At 34.4% G+C, this 17,275-nt stretch overlaps 1 protein-coding gene across 2 annotated transcripts; it reads left to right on the forward strand.

Moving 5' to 3' along the window:
* The first annotated feature begins 937 nt into the window (after window positions 1-937).
* Window positions 938-15,876, forward strand: ezra (ezrin a). Of its 2 annotated transcripts, XM_052581330.1 has the most exons (13): window positions 938-1,199; window positions 5,332-5,415; window positions 7,432-7,527; window positions 8,624-8,898; window positions 10,354-10,437; window positions 10,523-10,669; window positions 10,956-11,052; window positions 12,108-12,271; window positions 12,502-12,632; window positions 13,056-13,216; window positions 13,355-13,447; window positions 13,566-13,829; window positions 15,062-15,876. In XM_052581330.1, the coding sequence occupies exons 1-13, from the start codon at window positions 1,188-1,190 to the stop codon at window positions 15,224-15,226; spliced, it is 1,773 nt and encodes a 590-aa protein (XP_052437290.1). In that variant the 5' UTR covers window positions 938-1,187; the 3' UTR covers window positions 15,227-15,876. The 2 variants fall into 2 exon arrangements, with proteins under 2 accessions (XP_052437290.1, XP_052437291.1); XM_052581331.1 differs by lacking the exons at window positions 938-1,199; window positions 7,432-7,527; window positions 8,624-8,898 and having other exon boundaries at window positions 5,357-5,415.
* Window positions 15,877-17,275: the final 1,399 nt, after the last annotated feature.

Below are 17,275 nucleotides of genomic sequence, written 5' to 3' on the forward strand. Positions count from 1 at the left end.
ATACTATTAAAAATAGGAATAAACATATAAAGACATGGCTGTATGTTATACTGATAATGTACAGGCTAAATAGTTTTGAGTGCTTAGTGGCTCAGTCAAGTAAACTTTTATTTTTCAATATTATTGGAATCAAAATTGTTTAAAGCTTTGTACAATACAGTTTTTTTTAGTACTCAAAGTCAATGATGCAAACTTGAAACAGCAAGTAAGATCAGTCTAATAATAACTATACTGAAGTAATTTATGTAATTTATGTATTTACATGGAACTTGCAGTTCAGTGAGTCATATGTTGATTCAGTAGCCTATAGGCTACGAACCGGATCGTAAGAGTCATTTTGTTCGTGCATCGGATGAGAGAGAGAAAATTAAATAAAATAATAAATAATAAATTTACATCACTGCAATTACTTTTAACAATCTAGCGTCGCCTAATTTCTATTTTAGGCAAATTTTTAGTAGAAGTATTAATCGTTTTTTATTAATCTTTTTATTTCTTTTTTCTTTTTTAAAGAGTAAGCTATTTCAACAGTCTATTGGTTTAGCATTTAAATAAAAATAATAAAAACATTTAAAATAAAGTTTTGCTTGAAAGGTGTCCCTATGCTATATATATTCTCTCTCTCTCTCTCTCTCTCTCTATATATATATATATTACATTTAAACAATTGTAATCCTCCTAAGTGTTCAAATACTTTCTGGGGATGAATGTTTGTTTCTTAGCCTACCTGTAGCCTACTAAAGTAGCCTACAGAAAATGCCCAGATATCCACCTTGCAGTAGATTTTCAACCTCAGCCGCGCCCATGTTTTCTCCGCGCAGTGCATGCATACAGAGTGTAATGTTGTAATGTGACAGTGAGCTGTAAAAGATCTTCTATCACTGGTAACGACGCGTCAAGGATCCTCCGGTCGAAGTCGTCGAGGCTGTGAACGCGCTGCATCTGTGAACGCGCCGCAGCTGTGGACGCGAGGCCGATCAAAGGTCGGTGTTACAGCGCAGGTGCACTGCGAGCAGAGCTGCTGGCACTCTTTAACTCCAGTGGGCTAACTCACTTATCGTGCTGGGTATCGCTGGGGCGAGGCTTTGACACCATCTATCGAAAATGACTCAGAAATGAGTCTCTAGCGTTCGCTGTTCAGATCGGTCGCGAGCTCTTCTTCTCCTGGTCCGAACACAAGACTGACAATGCCTAAGCCTGTAAGTAGCCTAGTACTTTACTTTTTATTAAACATAAAGATTTAGTACATAAAGAATAAAACGGGTTAACAGGGTCATAAAAAGGGAACAGATATGTCAATTATAAGTGTTACGCAAGTGGTCTTTCTTGTGTACAGTATCTCATATTAATCCATTTGCTTATATCTACAATACCTAATGTATGTTTATTGTTGATAAATGTGTATAATTCTGTCTTGTTTAGTGGTTTTGAATGTGACTTGACAGCAGGCCTCTGTCGTAAAGACTCTCACATTACAAAATAAGTTTCATAGCTTAACTTGAGTTTCTCATATTAAAATCAATATTTTCTTAATGTGTTCTGATTGACTTTAAAATCCACAGTGTTTAAAGAAAGAAGAACCTTTAAGAGTTAAATCAAGATAAAGCAGGAATTTATAACTACATTGCCTCATTTTACAATGTTGAGGAGTATCATTGTGTAGCCTTATTGATGGTTATACTTGGATTTTTTTTTTTTATCCTTTTGTATATTTCGAGGTGTTTGGATTACCTCTGATCTCTTTAGCAGGATACTAACTATTAATTTGATGGTTAACATGCCTGAGTATGAGTCTTTACACATTAACTAGACTTAGACAATGAGGATGAATTTATGCTATGCTCATGTGCGCAGAATGCGGCTAAAGTAAAAGATTAGCTCGATGGAGATTGTTCTGCTGTGAACATACTTTTGACTTTGACTATTTGAATACCAGGATGTAACGTCACTCTAATTATTGCCCTTAACATTCAAGAGAGATAAAGCTGGTAAACCAGCTTATTCAAAAAGGTCTTTTGTTTCCTTATTTGTAAATGTTTACGATATCTTATTGGTAAGAGTGAAATGAAATGTTCTGTTATTTTACAGAAATTAATGTAATAAAAAAATAAATACAGGTAAAACACCTGTGAAAAAATAATAAATAAAAAATAAATAAAAAAGAAAAAATACGGACGATTCCTTTATATTAATGCATTATATTGTGCCCTATTTTTACATATTTATCTACAGTGTACAAATAATTTATAATATTGCAACCATTGTTGTATTTCTTATGTTTGTTATGTAATTAGCACCCTTATCAATAAGGGTCCGAGAGAAATATGGAAATATATAATTCCTGAGGTATACCCCATGGTTGAATAGCACATTCAAATTTAATTAAATTGTTAAAATCAAATAAAAGATTGTCTATTATCAAACATTGCAACTGTTGTAGTTCATTTAAAGTCGTCTTCCAAAATGTATATATTGAAATATGTAAAAAAACATACTTTAAACCTCATTTTTTATGGAAATGATTGTTAGTGCAGCTTTCGTGAACTCATAAATTGGGGGATGGGATATTTGTACTTTTAAAATGAATGTGACACTGCAAAGCCATTTAAAGAAACCGTGATGTGGTTAAAAGTTTAAAAGAAATTGTGACCATAACAATTTTTATTTTTCTGTTATACAAACATATATATTTTAACCAGAAAAAGTTCTTGTCTAGTTCCATTTGTGAATTACCCAAATAGATTAAATCTGATATGGACCTAAAGCTTCTTTAAGCCTGTGAAGAAGTACTTGAGCACAAACACTTATCTGTGATTTGAGGAGAGTGGGTTAGCACTGGCTTGTGAGCCTGTACCTATCAGGCAAATGAGACATGCAAGGTTTAGCCGTCACACTGTGTTATGACGTATCGGGTCTTTCTTCCTGTTAGATAAATTTGCAGCTCTGATGGTTGCTCATGGAGATGGTGACTGCTGGATTAAACAGCTGGACCCACGCAGTCAGCTCCATTGTTAGGACAAATCCAACCGAGAGGACACGCTTTGAAGATTATAGATTATATCTGCCATGCTGGCATTGGGATTAATCCTTATTTTCTCTAGAAATGCCAATAATAAGCAGCTTGTTTGCCTCTTACTGACAAGACCCCAAAGATTTTTGAAAGTGTGTGTTAATCCACGTATAGTGCTGATATCATAGAGATCCCATAGTGGCAGCAGTGATTTAAACACTTTTGACAGAGTTGCAAGCTATTGTGCTTTATCTAAGGGCTTGCTGATAAAGGTTCATTTACATTGTGACAGATACTCAGAAGACTGGAGACCTTGTACTTTCTATTTTACTGTAATTTGTATTAACATCTTTAGACATGATTACTAACTAAATATGAGGTTGAGAATCTTAAGTTGACAAATTTGCAAGTTTATTGATTTCCAGTATAAACTACAAGGTGAATCATATTACTTAATTAAAACATATCTAAATTTTGCAGTGAAAGTACATGTGTTTTCTTTTAAATGTAATAGATTTTCACCATAATTGCAGCGGTTATTCAGAATTAAATTAAATTGTTGCTGTAAAATGTAATGGATTGTAATTTTAAGTGGGATAAAATAAAAGGTAATCAAATCATTAAAAAAATCAATCAAAATAATCAGAAGAATTTGGGTCAGTAAGATTTGTTTTTTGAAAGAATGAATAGGTTACTTTCATTCGTCAAGAATGCATTCAATTGATAAACTGTAATAGTAAAGACATTTACAATGTCATTTATAATGTATAAATCAAGTTTTTCATTTCAAATAAATGCTGGTATTATGAAAACGTATCATGGTTTTCACAAAAACATTAAGAAGCACAACTGTTTTGACTATAATAATACAGTAGTAATGAGTAGAAAATCAGCATATTAGAATTTGTAAAGAATCATTCGAAGATTGAAGTAATGGCTGTTCAAAAATGTAACCATTGCCATCACAGGAATACATTGCATTTGAAAATATTATATAAAAGAAATCAGTCAGTTTAAATAACTGTAAAATATATATTTTTTAAAGTTAATTTATTTTAAAATAAATGCAACCTTGGTGAGCATAATAGACTTTCAAAAGCATCAATCAAATAAAAATGACAGACCCCAAACTTTTAATCAGTATAGTGTATATTAAACTAAGCCCTATCCAAGGTAATCAACACATTTCATATAATTTATTATAATTTTTTATTACAATTAAAAATATTTTCTACAGTGTACCATTGATGGTTGCTTGCAGATATTAATAGGATTTTAATTAGTGAAAATTGTTGCAACTTTGTATTGTCAGCAGCAGGTGCCAAAAGTTCTACAGTGGGTGAGCGATTCTGCTCTAAACATGCAGATCATTAACTTGCTGATGTGGTCAAATACTAACACCAGGGTGTAACAGTTACTGCAGTGTGAGTATTATATCAGTTGTCACTCTTCTCATGATTAGAGCCACTAAATGTGCTAATCCTGGATATATGAAGCTCATTTGTTTAAGATTTGCGAGTAACAGGAGCAAAGCACTGAACTGAAATGTCGATGGGTCTTGCTTACTGAAATGAACGTTTGTTGCACAAGTTTGAAGGGTTTATCTTTACAGCTCTAGAGTAAGTTCACATGAAGGTTGTGCAACTTTGACAATGCTTGTAAGGCTCTGTCAAGGTTCACTGGGTTGTTATGAAAGCTTGTGTAAAGTGTGCTGGACTGAAGCGTGAACTTGAAGAGATTTTTTACCTTAGATTTAATGGAATCTCCTCTAGACACCGGATTCTAGCTTGTTATTCCTTTAAGTACAAGAGTGTTTACAAAAGTACATTTCGTTTTTTTCTTTGTACAGAATCTAAACCTAAACCTCTTAGATTATCAAAAATGTTATGTTAACATGGATTAATAATGTCACACCTGTGAATGCCCAGTGAATCTGTTGAAATCCTCTTCATTGTTGTCAGTCACGTGGAGGATTTTACATAATGCAGATCTGTAATAAGACTTTATTGTTATAGTGGCTTCGTAGAATGGAATGACATTTAGGTAACATAAGATTCCATGATTATAGTTAACATGCCTCTGATAGCTGATCTTCCAACTGCTGTGATATTAAAAAACTGATATTACAATGGTGTAATGGAATTAAGGTGTTTAGTGTGTGAAATATTGAAAAATTTTTGCCCAACAAATATTTTAATCTGCTGTAATAGTACAGTTTATGTTATATTTCTGTACAAATACCAACACATTTTAGCTGTAATTGACTCCAATAATTGATTCAGTTACATTACAAAATACTCATATTTGTTTGTTCTCTGCAGATCAATGTTCGTGTCACCACGATGGATGCCGAGCTGGAATTTGCAATCCAGTCGGTTACAACGGGCAAACAGCTGTTTGAGCAGGTGAGCAATGGTCAAAGGCTCCTGAAATCCTCCTGATTGTTTATTAAAGCTAATAAATGGAATGTGAAGAATCACCTGTCTTATGTTTTTTTTTAACCCCATACAGCTTACTGCATCATATTTGATATAGAAATAAGGCCTCTAAATTATCACTATGATCAAGAATTCACTTCAAAGGTGTCAAAAGTGTCCTGTTGTGGTGAAATCTTGGGAACCACTTTAGTATAGGGACCAATTCTTACTACTATTTAGTTGCTTATTAACATGCTTATTATTCACATATTGGCTAAAGTACATATTCTTCATTACCATATTCTACATTCCTATTCCTACCCAATACCTTAACTTAACTTAACTTAACTTAACTTAACTTAACTTAACTTAACTTAACTTAACCTAACCTTAACTTACCTTACCTTACCTTACTTACCCTAACCTAACCTAACCTAACCTTAACTTAACTTAACTTAACTTAACTTAACTTAACTTAACCTAACCTAACCTAACCTTAACTTAACTTAACTTACCCTAACCTAACCTAACCTAACCTTAACTTAACCTAACCTAACCTAACCTTAACTTAACTTACCTTACCTTACCTTACCTTACCTTACCTTAACCTAACCTAACCTAACCTTAACTTACCTTACCCTAACGTAAACTTCACTTGACTTAACTTGACTTGACCTAAACTAACCTAACCTTAACTTAACTTAACTTAACTTAACTTAACTTAACTTAACTTACCTTACCTTACCTTACCTTACCTTACCTTAACCTAACCTAACCTAACCTAACCTAACCTAACCTTACCTTACCTTACCTTACCTTACCTTAACCTTACCTTAACCTAACCTTACCTTACCTTACCTTAAATTACCTTAACTTAACTTAACCTAACCTAACCTTACCTTAACTTAACTTAACTTAACTTAACTTAACTTAACTTAACTTAACTTAACTTAACTACCTTACTAACTAACTAGCAGCAAGTTTGGAGTTTACTGGGGTCGTAGCAAATGGTTTGTTAATGGTGAGAACCTTAAAATGAAGTGTGACTGAAATGTAGGAACAACTAGAATTACTTTTAGCAATATTTCTAAATGAACACTTACTGGCCTGAAGCAACTTTAAATTTACTTAATTATCCATACAGTAATTTTTAGAAAACAACCATGTGAGTATCAAATATGATGCTGCAGGCTTTTGTGGAACATTATTTGAACATTTCTTATTATGATGTTTATTGGAAGTAACTGTTAATGTTATTTTACAGTACATATACTTACAGTGTACTTACCCTGGAAAGTACTTAATATTACAAGAAATGGGTTAAGGGTATGTTTAGGGGTAGTAAAGGGTTGATTCTCACCAAACTATGAAAAACTCCTAACAAGCGGTATGCACTTGTATAAGCATAGTAATTGCATACTATTTTTACTACTTTGCACTACTATGCAATCTAAATGCACTACTTTTGTTCTATCACTATGACTCATCAGCTTGTAGCAACTTGTATCTCTTTGGAAATACAACTCTCTTCTTCTGTAACGAAACTTTGTAACTAATTGCAAAAGCATTTTCCTTACCTAAGTCACACCCGAATCCATGCTCATAGTCACTGGGTGTAAATCATTTGTCAGATACTGTTGAGATTAGTAATGCTAAACTACATTGTTATATGGTGATTGGTGAGGCTCATGGTATGACAGGACATACAAGGTGGAGGACACCGTCTCTGCTTATTTGCACACACCTAACTGATAAGAGGTCTGGATGGGTGGTATTTTCCCTCCCTGTTGATAGCACGAACCTTTAGTGTAGAGTTCCTTTTCTAATCTACTAAAACTAGAGACTCCCGTCATTTGAGCTGCAACATAACGTCATGATTATCAAGTGCTGAGGTGATAAGCTAAATGTTTTCAATGTACGCTATAGTCAATATCACAGTTTACACTCATACATTTAGCATGCATATGCATATGTGATATTTATCCTCTGTGTTGATGCATTCAGGTGGTGAAGACGGTGGGTTTGCGTGAGATCTGGTATTTTGGCCTGCAATACACAGACACCAAAGGCTTCCTGACATGGCTGAAACTGGAAAAAAAGGTATTCTTGATTTTGTACAGAGTATATAGCTATATACTTGAAAATATCCTGTACTATATTGTTAGACAAGAAAAAATGCTAAATATTAACAATGCTTGGATTAACGTTAATAATATGTTAATAACACGTTAATAATGTGTTAACAATAATGATATGCACAGGCGATTCTAAAGTGGTACATTTTCTAATATAATACATGACACACACATAAGCATTTTATTAGTAGCGCTTGTAAGGCGACCAAGCATCACTATTATTATCACAACTATTATTAAGTATTAAACTTTGGTGCATAACATGCTTGACCCATTTGACATGAATGATACCATACATTATGTAGCTTAATGAGGGAATTGATATAGCTTGCATTTGTGACTAAAGAATAGACAAAAGAATCCCAAAGACTTACTGGCACCCAAACCATATCTACAGACTAAAATATCATTAATGTGGGAGTGGGCTTTTTTGACCTGAGTCAGTATTTAACCACCCTAGCAACCATCCGAAATACCATAGAAACAGCACAGGGACATTTGAAGAACACGTTATCTATGGGTGGAGATGTAGGTGTTAGTGTTAATTTACTACTCTTACATTTACTACTCTCTTTCTAAAATGTGATTGCATTCGTTGAATGCTTGCAACATATGACACATTTCAAAAGATTATGATTGCTGCTTGTAATGCAGTTGGGGCACTAAAACTTCAAATGGTTTGCCTTTAAATTATTAATTACAATTCACTCTTCGCTAATATTTAATTGTAACTGAATCATCCTATAGTAATACATATAATGTGTTGTGACTAAAATATCTGCATTGTATCATAGTATCTAAATAAACATAATACTGAGCATTGCCATATAGTCCTTGATTTTGTATATTAATATCACAAAATGTTCATGTTATAATCAGATGGGGGGAAAATTTGTATTTGAATGTTTTGGTGAGCAAACACATAGTTTCTTGGGGGAACCTAAAAGTTACGAAAACAGAATTTTTACCAACCATCTCACATTATTTTCATTGCCAGTTTTGAATTCACTGTAGTTTTGTGCGCCACAGCCCTAGATTAATTCTTCGTTGTGAATTCATAGGTGTCTTCTCAAGAGGTGAAGCAAGAGAACCCTCTGCAGTTTAAGTTTCGGGCCAAGTACTACCCTGAAGATGTGGCTGAGGAGCTGATTCAGGACATCACAAAGAAGCTTTTCTTCCTGCAAGTGAAGGAAGGCATCTTGAGCGATGAGATCTACTGCCCTCCAGAGACAGCCGTTCTGCTGGCTTCATATTCTGTTCAGGCCAAGTTTGGAGACCACGCACCAGAAACCCACAAACCTGGATACCTAGCGGCCGAGCGGCTTCTGCCTCAGAGGTGAGTGGGGAAGCTGCTCTAAAAACATTCATTCAGTGCCTTTTTGAAATGACTCACATAAGAGGTGCTTCTACACGTTCCTGGAGGTCTACTTTCCTGTACTTTCCACACACACACCTGTTTGTAATTATCAAATGGTCTTGAAGATCCCAATTAGCTGGGCTAGATGTATTTGATTGGGTTTGGTGCTGATCTTTGCTGGAATGTCTACTGAAGATCTAGGAATATAATTGAGCACCCCACACTTAAATAGGTTACTAAGTAAAGAAGAATTTTAACCTTTTTATATTTTTAAATCAGCACAGATTAAAATCAAGTTGACTAAACATATTTCCATTACAAATGCCAAACCTGACTCAAACAAAATTATCAGAATTGAACATAATTTTACAAGATTTAATGGGAACTTGTTACAATAAAATACTTTATTCAGATTTTTTTTGAAAGCACTTTACTATTGTTGCTATATATTAATGTAAAAATAAAAATAACCATATAGATATACGCTTATCTATGCTTACTGTTGGTGCTACTTCTAACAATCTAAAATAGTATTTTTAGATATGTTTGAAAGACTTTTATTCAGCTTTATTATTCATTAACATAAACACAAACCTATTAAACAAACTAAATTAAACACTTAAAATACATAAAGTTGCAAGTTTAACAAGCATATTTATTTATTAAAAAAAGATTATTTATTTAAAAAAAGATGAATATATATATATTTTATAAATAAATAAATATGCTTGTTAAACATGCAACTTTATGTATTTTAAGTGTTTAATTGTCATATGTGGTATAATTATTTGCAAGACCAGGGTTAGGTTTGTGTTTATGTTAATGAATAATAAAGCTGAATAAAAGTCTTTCAAACATATCTAAAAATATTTAAATATATATATATATATATATATATATATATATATATATATATATATATATATATATATATATATATATATTTTTTTTTTTTTTTTTTTTTTTTTTTTTGGGGGGGGGGGGGGGGGCATAGTAATCTTATCAAGTCTACAAAGAATTTGCAAATGCATTGGTATGTTTTGACCACTTTCAATTACTGATAAAGAAAACTGAGACTAAATTTGTGTAGTTTTTTATTATGTGACATCTTGAAAATGTAATTCATGTTCATAATATATAATATTTTAGCCCTCTAATATATTGATGTAATATGGTCACTACATTTTAGTCAGTCTACCACAACTCACATGAAAACTAATCATGCTTATATTATCGTAAAAAAGTAGTAACAATGGTTTTTGGTGGATTGATTACCATTTGTATAAACACAGTTTTACTACAAATACCATGGTTAAACTATGGTTAGTGTAGCAAACCTGTGGTTAATTCATGGTGACCACTGTTTATTTGTAGTAAAACTATGGTTAATTTTCGAAACGGAAGGTGTGTTGATTTGATGTTCTGTGTTTTCAGAGTGCTTGACCAGCACAAACTCTCTAAAGAGCAATGGGAGGAGAGGATCCAGATTTGGCACGAGGAGCACAGAGGCATTCTCAAGTGAGTCGGACTTGTATACTCTCCATTCAGCTCGTCTTCATGTCGTTGCACAAGCTTATCATTTCTTTGAATTTTGTGCCACTAGGGAAGATGCCGTGCTGGAGTATCTAAAGATCTCACAGGATTTGGAAATGTATGGCGTCAACTATTTCGACATCAAGAACAAGAAAGGAACAGACCTGTGGTTAGGCGTAGATGCTTTGGGACTTAACATCTATGGAAAAGATGACAGGTAAGCACTTTTTTTGAGCCAGGCCTGATTGTTTAGAAACAGTGTCAGGCTAGTTGGGGATATTGGGGTCAGCTGTCATGACTGTGGGGTTAATGACCTCCAAACCCCCAACAAGCCAAACAAGTCAACATGAACACGTAGTGCTTACTATTGGGAGGTCGTTGCACCTAAGGACTAATGGACCAAAAGGTCTGTGATTTTTGCGATGTTTGTTGACAATTACAGTAAAAGAGTGACAAAACTGTCAGATGCATGAAATACATTTCGGCTGTTCTTTATTACTCAGGTTGACTCCCAAAATTGGATTTCCTTGGAGTGAAATAAGGAACATCTCATTCAATGACAAGAAGTTCATAATCAAACCCATTGACAAGAAAGCTCCCGTAAGTCTTTGCATGAATGATTTTATGTATTTTTCAAACCTGAAGTTATTGTATGTGGGCCAATGGCAAATAACAGCACTGAATCTTTAAAAAAAATAAAATAAATCAAGTTTAAAATATATGTGTGAAGTTTATTTTTTAATTAACTCTTTGTACTCATGCTGGTTTTGCATGGTTACATTTTTTTTTTTTTATTTGTTCATTTTCGTAAAAAGTTCAATTTAAATGATTAAATGATAATGGTCATGTGATGTAACCATCAATGGTAAAAAAATAACAAAAATAATTTTCTTAACGCCTTGAATACATGTTAGTGAACATATCTTAAGGATTATTTTCCAAAACATTTTAAATAATATTTTTATGGTAACACCTCAGTATAGGGACTAAATTTCTCTTTTTACTAGTTGCTTATTAGCCCCTCCCATGATAGTTGATTGACACTGTCGTTTTACCTTAGACCTGTCCTGAGTGAGCTCGCCACAGTCTGCCATTGTTTCGATGCTGGAGCAGGGGTAGACAAGAATGGCTCTATAGCGATTGAGGTGTTTTGTTGTTGGATGTAATAATGAATACAGCAGTAGTCATTTACTCCCGACATCTGAGCCGCTGAAGAAGCAGAGGATTACTTTTGTTTTTGGAATGTGCCCCCGATCTACATAAATGTAAAATCGCCTTCCCAAATAACATGCTAATTAGCAAGTTCCGCAGCTAAAGTAAACAGTCTCTCAGAGAACAAATAGTCACCCCACGGAAGAGAGGGGCGTGGTCAGCTGAGCTCATTAGCATTTAAAGAAACATGCACTAAAATGGCATGCTGTCTGCAGAGCGGTTTTTGACAGCATAAAAAGGGTGTTGTTTTAAACTACCAATGAGAACTGTTAACAAAAGCATGTTATAGACATTTCATTAAGACCCTAAAGAATCATATCAACTTGTGGAAAATGGGCATCCGGTGACCTTTTTTTTTTTAATCAAGAAAGCTGGTTGGAATATATTTGACATTTATGCATTATGAAATATGACACATTCTGTTCTCTCTCTTGTTCTTACAGGACTTTGTGTTCTATGCATCTCGTCTGCGCATCAATAAGCGCATCCTGCAGCTGTGCATGGGAAACCATGAACTTTACATGCAGCGCAGGAAACCTGATACTATTGAGGTGCAGCAGATGAAGGCTCAAGCCAGGGAGGAGAAACACCAGAGACAGATGGAGAGGTGAGGACTAAATATTCATTGGCCAGAGTGAGTCATTATATAGCGATGACCAGCTGCCAGCCAGCCCTAAGTCAGGGCACTCATTTTATTGGCCAGTAAACATACATAAATACCTAAATTAAATAAATAAATATTTTGTACTTTTTGAATGATCCTCTAAGACCCCCCCCCCCCCATTAAGGTTACATTATTAAATGTGTTTGCTGCCTTGCTACCTGTTTCCTTCCCAGAGCCCAGCTAGAAAATGAGAAAAAGAAAAGGGAGGCAACGGAGAGAGAAAAGGAGAGGATAGAAAGAGAGAAGCAGGAGATGATGATGAAGCTTCTTCAGTTTGAAGAGCAGACCAAAAAGGTTGAAAGAGGTAAGTTGGTAATATTTGATCTATTTAAAAAGCTAATACATATTTTCTCAAATGGTCTTGTTTGAAATTAACTCTGAAATCCCAATATGTGTTTGTATATATATATATATATATATATATATATATATATATATATATATATATATATATTTTTTTTTTAATATTTAAAAATATAATTATTATTTGTAATTATACTTAGATTGCATTATTACATTGCACATTTTATTGTATGTAAATATATAATTAATACAATTTAATTTTTTATATTTAATAGTTAAAAATGTATATTGCATATTTTATACAAAATGTTTCACTGCAGAATTCTATAATTGACCACCATATACTAGTGCATGCTTGCAATAAACGATGTTGTGTAATTGAATGACTGTTGCCCCCTTACGGTTGATTTTGTGTATTGTTCAGATCTGAGAGAGCAGTTTGAGAGGGCCCGGATACTGGAGGAAGAGAGGCGGCGGGTGGAGGAGGAGGCGGCACGTCTGGAGGCTGAGAGACGGGCGGCGCTGATGGCTAAAGAAGAGCTGGCCAGGCAAGCTGAGGACCAGATGAAAACTCAGGAGCAGCTGGTGAGCGGGAGACACCTTCACACACACAGAACACACCTTAAACAGTCACACTCTGCATATATTGTGATCAATTGTGTAATGTAATGTGGAAGCTCTTTTTTTTATAGTGAACTGAAGCTTGATTTACTTAATACATAGGCGGCAGACCTGGCAGAATACACTGCAAAGATTGCCTTGCTGGAGGAAGCCAGGAGAGTCAAGGAGGAAGAAGCCAATGAATGGCAGAACAGGGTGAGTTTTGAACAGTATACACTACTACAGTAGGTTAATGAAGATTCTTTTTTATAGAATGTATCTATTCATAAAAGTGGATTTTTCGTCTTATAATGGACCTCTTCAATTCTCTCAGGCTAAAGAGGTACAGGGTGATTTGGAAAAGACCCGTGAGGAGTTGCAGAATGTTATGTCGTCTCCTGTGGTTGCTGCCCCCATGGCTGCGCCCATGGCCCGGGCCGTGATGGAGGAACCCCTGGAGAACGATCATGATGATCAGGAGGAGAACAACAGCACCTACAGTGCTGAGCTGCAGGTGGAGGGCATCGAGGACCACCGCAACGAAGAGGAGCGCCTCACAGAGGCAGAGAAGAACGAGCGCGTGCAGAAACAGCTCATGGTAACATGCCCTTCACATTTCCTCAAGCATGAATACGGATTAGTAGCAAGGATTGTGATGCTTTCCAATACACCGAATTCTGAAAAACAACTTAAACACATACAGGTTCATTCACTGATTCATTCATTAGGTTCTGCAGTTTCTGAGGATTATGATTTATTTTAGAATTCGTTCAAGAGATTTGTTCAACACAGAGAGACGTTCGGAGTTAAAACTGGTCTTATCTTATTTTGAGTTACAGACATAACACTTGTATTGGGGATTATGATTCATATCTGTGATTCACTGAATCTTTCGAACACCTAAAAATAGATCCAGCTTGGTTCACTGATTTGTTCGGTAACTATTTCTAGAGGTTATGTTATATTTAATTTTTTTTAGGAGTTTGAGTAATTTCATTCATTCGGGAGATTAATTTAAAAACAGAGGTGTTCATGATTTGATCCTTTTTAAGTTCATTCACATTCATATACGTACACACTTTACACTTACCTGCAGTGGGGATTTTGATTCATCTCAGTCATTTGTTAAATATTTTGAAAAACTAAAATTCATTCTCTGATTCATTCAGAAACCATTCAAGAGAGTATACATTTTTACACCAGAGGATGGCATCCAGTGAATTCGTTTCCTGAAGATTGAGTCATTATATCATTCATTCAGGAGATTATATTTTTTTGTTGTTGTTTTTTGAAAACCTGAAAACTGATTCGTTCAGATTAGTTATATTTCTGTAGGCTACATTGTTAATCACATAGGTGGTAACCAGTGAGTTTTTTTTCTCCCTTTTTTTAGCATTATGAGTCTTTTTTTTATAAGGCGGTGGTAGGGATTCCTTCAAAAACATAGATTCGTTCATTATTAGTCTTTCAGGACTCATTATTATCCTTTCGTTCTCAGTGACTCAAATCAGCGACTAAAAATAAATAAAAAAAATAAAATAAAGTCAGATTTGTTAAGAAAGCTGAGTGTTTTGTTTTTCTCATTGATTTACATTTTGTTTAAAATTTCCACCCTTACTAACCTTACATTAGTCTTTGTTAAAAGACATGGTTTATTGGCACAGTGTGTATATGAACAACACTCGACATTCATTTGATTCATTAATGAACAACATAACTCAGTGGACTGACCTCAAATCATCACTTTCAGGTCACATATCTCAATTTTTTATTTCAGTTGTCCCATTTGGGACATACATTGTGACTAATTGTATCTTAAATTGCTTTTAGGCCCTGAGCTCTGAGCTGGCCGAGGCGCGAGATGACTCGAAGAAGACTAAGAACGACATTCTGCACAGTGAAAATGTACAAGCCGGGAGGGACAAGTACAAGACGCTGCGTCAGATCCGCATGGGCAACACCAAGCAGAGAATAGATGAATTCGAAGCCTTATAATGGCTGATAAATTCTCCAATAAACCTTGAGTACCAGCAGCACTTGCTGTCCGAAGGTGAATTTATCTAATTGCCACAAATTGCCTCATTTGTCCTTGTCATTGAAAAGACTGGATTATTTACACAGTCTGTACACACTACACAAGTAGTCTAGGTTCTTTTTTCTTTTTTTCTGACAAACATGGAAAACACAGTTATTCAAGGAACTAAAATGATTTGTGTATGTTGTTCGAGTTTGCCTTGAGAACACTCTTGAGATCTTATTTATGCTAATTGTGCCAAAGGCTTTGGCTTGAGGAATCATGTCATCTTATATGGGAACCTTTTTATTAGTGCTAACTTAAGATCTTTTGCATTCGAAATGTGGTGCAGCTTTATGTTGTGTCCTGAAACATTGACATCACTCGCTCACAAGATGGAGGTTTTATGTTAAAAACGGCTGAAAAGGACAAATCCAAAAACAAAAAGTGAAAATATGTTATGATAGAGAATTACAGATAATTATCTAAAAGATGAATGTGATCAAATAGTGGCCATAACAAACAAGTCAATGGTTTTTAATAAATTCTGATTAAAGAAATGCTACATAGTAAATTAGATTTGTATATTTTCTATGTAATATTTTAAAATAAATATATTGATTTGGATGAATTCTGTTGTCTGGTTACTCTGGGATGTAAAATGTATGGCTGTTGTTGTTTTTTAAGGTTTTTGGTAAAAAGGTTGTTTTTCAAATAAAATAAAAAAAGCAATCTAGGAAGACAGGAGCACGATGTCTTGACAGTGGGATTGTTCAGAATAGCAGAAAGGTTCGCGTTGTCTGTTTACCCAGATGTCCTCCACTTATGCTGTGACCATTAAAAGAGCTACAGTTTCATTCGCAGTGATGCACAGAGAAGCTGTTAAAGACAAATTGTTATGCAAAGGGTGCGCCTGCAAAAGCCTGAAAGGACCACTGATATTTACTCAAGGACTAGAGCGTTAATTGTGTTGCTAGACAACAATTTATGAAGCCTGGAAACCATTTGTTGAAATATGCAAAGGGTCAGCTAACAGTGCACGGGTTCAGGATTACTGTGTTCCATTGGAAAATGATACAGTCTTAATTAGTGGGTTAGTTCCCTGAAAGCCTCCCATAAAAAATATTCCATAGACTACATGTGCAGTGTTGTGACCACAAATTATATTGGTAAGACATTACCAACTTACTTACTGGTTATTAGATACAGTTATTACATTCAGGAATCTGTGCATGTGCAGAATGTTGTGAATTATATTAATAAGACGACTTTTATGATCCTTTTTTTATTGGAGATACCTTATGTGACTGATTATTAGATTATATATTTTTTTTTTCAATTAAGGAATCTGTGCAGTATGTTGTAAGTAGATATTAATTCGGCATTAATAAGGCATAAGCAAACTCTTAAGCAAAAATTATCTGCAGAGCTGGATTTAACCTATGTGATGTGCTGAAAATCCAGTTTCTGGACAAAAATGGCTAGTTTATTGAAACTGCTTTTAAATCTCTCATTATGCTTTATTAATGGCAAATTTTGGATTCAAGCTATTTGTCATCTTGCTTTCTTTGCATTTTTTTTTATATTGATTGGTCATACTCATTGTTGATCTGAGCTCATGCACCTCAGTTTTTTTGAGTAAAAAAACAAACAAACATTATTTGTAGATAATTTAGACAATGTTTTAAAAATATAAAATAAAAGAGAGATGCATAAATTCAGATCAGGCCGGTTAATGATCAGTTCCAAAAAGAAATACAAAACCTGTGTTAATTGAATGAAAACAAGTTGATAAATTGAATACAATATTAAATACTAATAAAACCTATAAGATATTTATAAGCAATGATTTGTACGCCAACCGCTCAATCAAAAATTGGCCTTCCCAAATGTTTTAAACAGCTCCAAAAAGTGACATACAATTAGTGATTACGTAATAATTACAATGTAAAATGATCTGTGATGCTTACTGGAAGGAACAAATGCCCATATAAGGAGCGTGTGTGAGTCTCTGGGGGTGGTGCTGAAAG

Source organism: Carassius gibelio, chromosome B17 (genome assembly GCF_023724105.1).
Source record: "Carassius gibelio isolate Cgi1373 ecotype wild population from Czech Republic chromosome B17, carGib1.2-hapl.c, whole genome shotgun sequence".
Classification (NCBI taxonomy): Eukaryota; Metazoa; Chordata; class Actinopteri; order Cypriniformes; family Cyprinidae; genus Carassius; species Carassius gibelio.

Bases quoted from the DNA above. Each gene is read 5' to 3' on its own strand.
- ezra (XM_052581330.1), top strand. The intron at 12,272-12,501 runs GTGAGGACTAAA...TTTCCTTCCCAG, and splicing joins CACCAGAGACAGATGGAGAG to AGCCCAGCTAGAAAATGAGA. The intron at 12,633-13,055 runs GTAAGTTGGTAA...TGTATTGTTCAG, and splicing joins GACCAAAAAGGTTGAAAGAG to ATCTGAGAGAGCAGTTTGAG.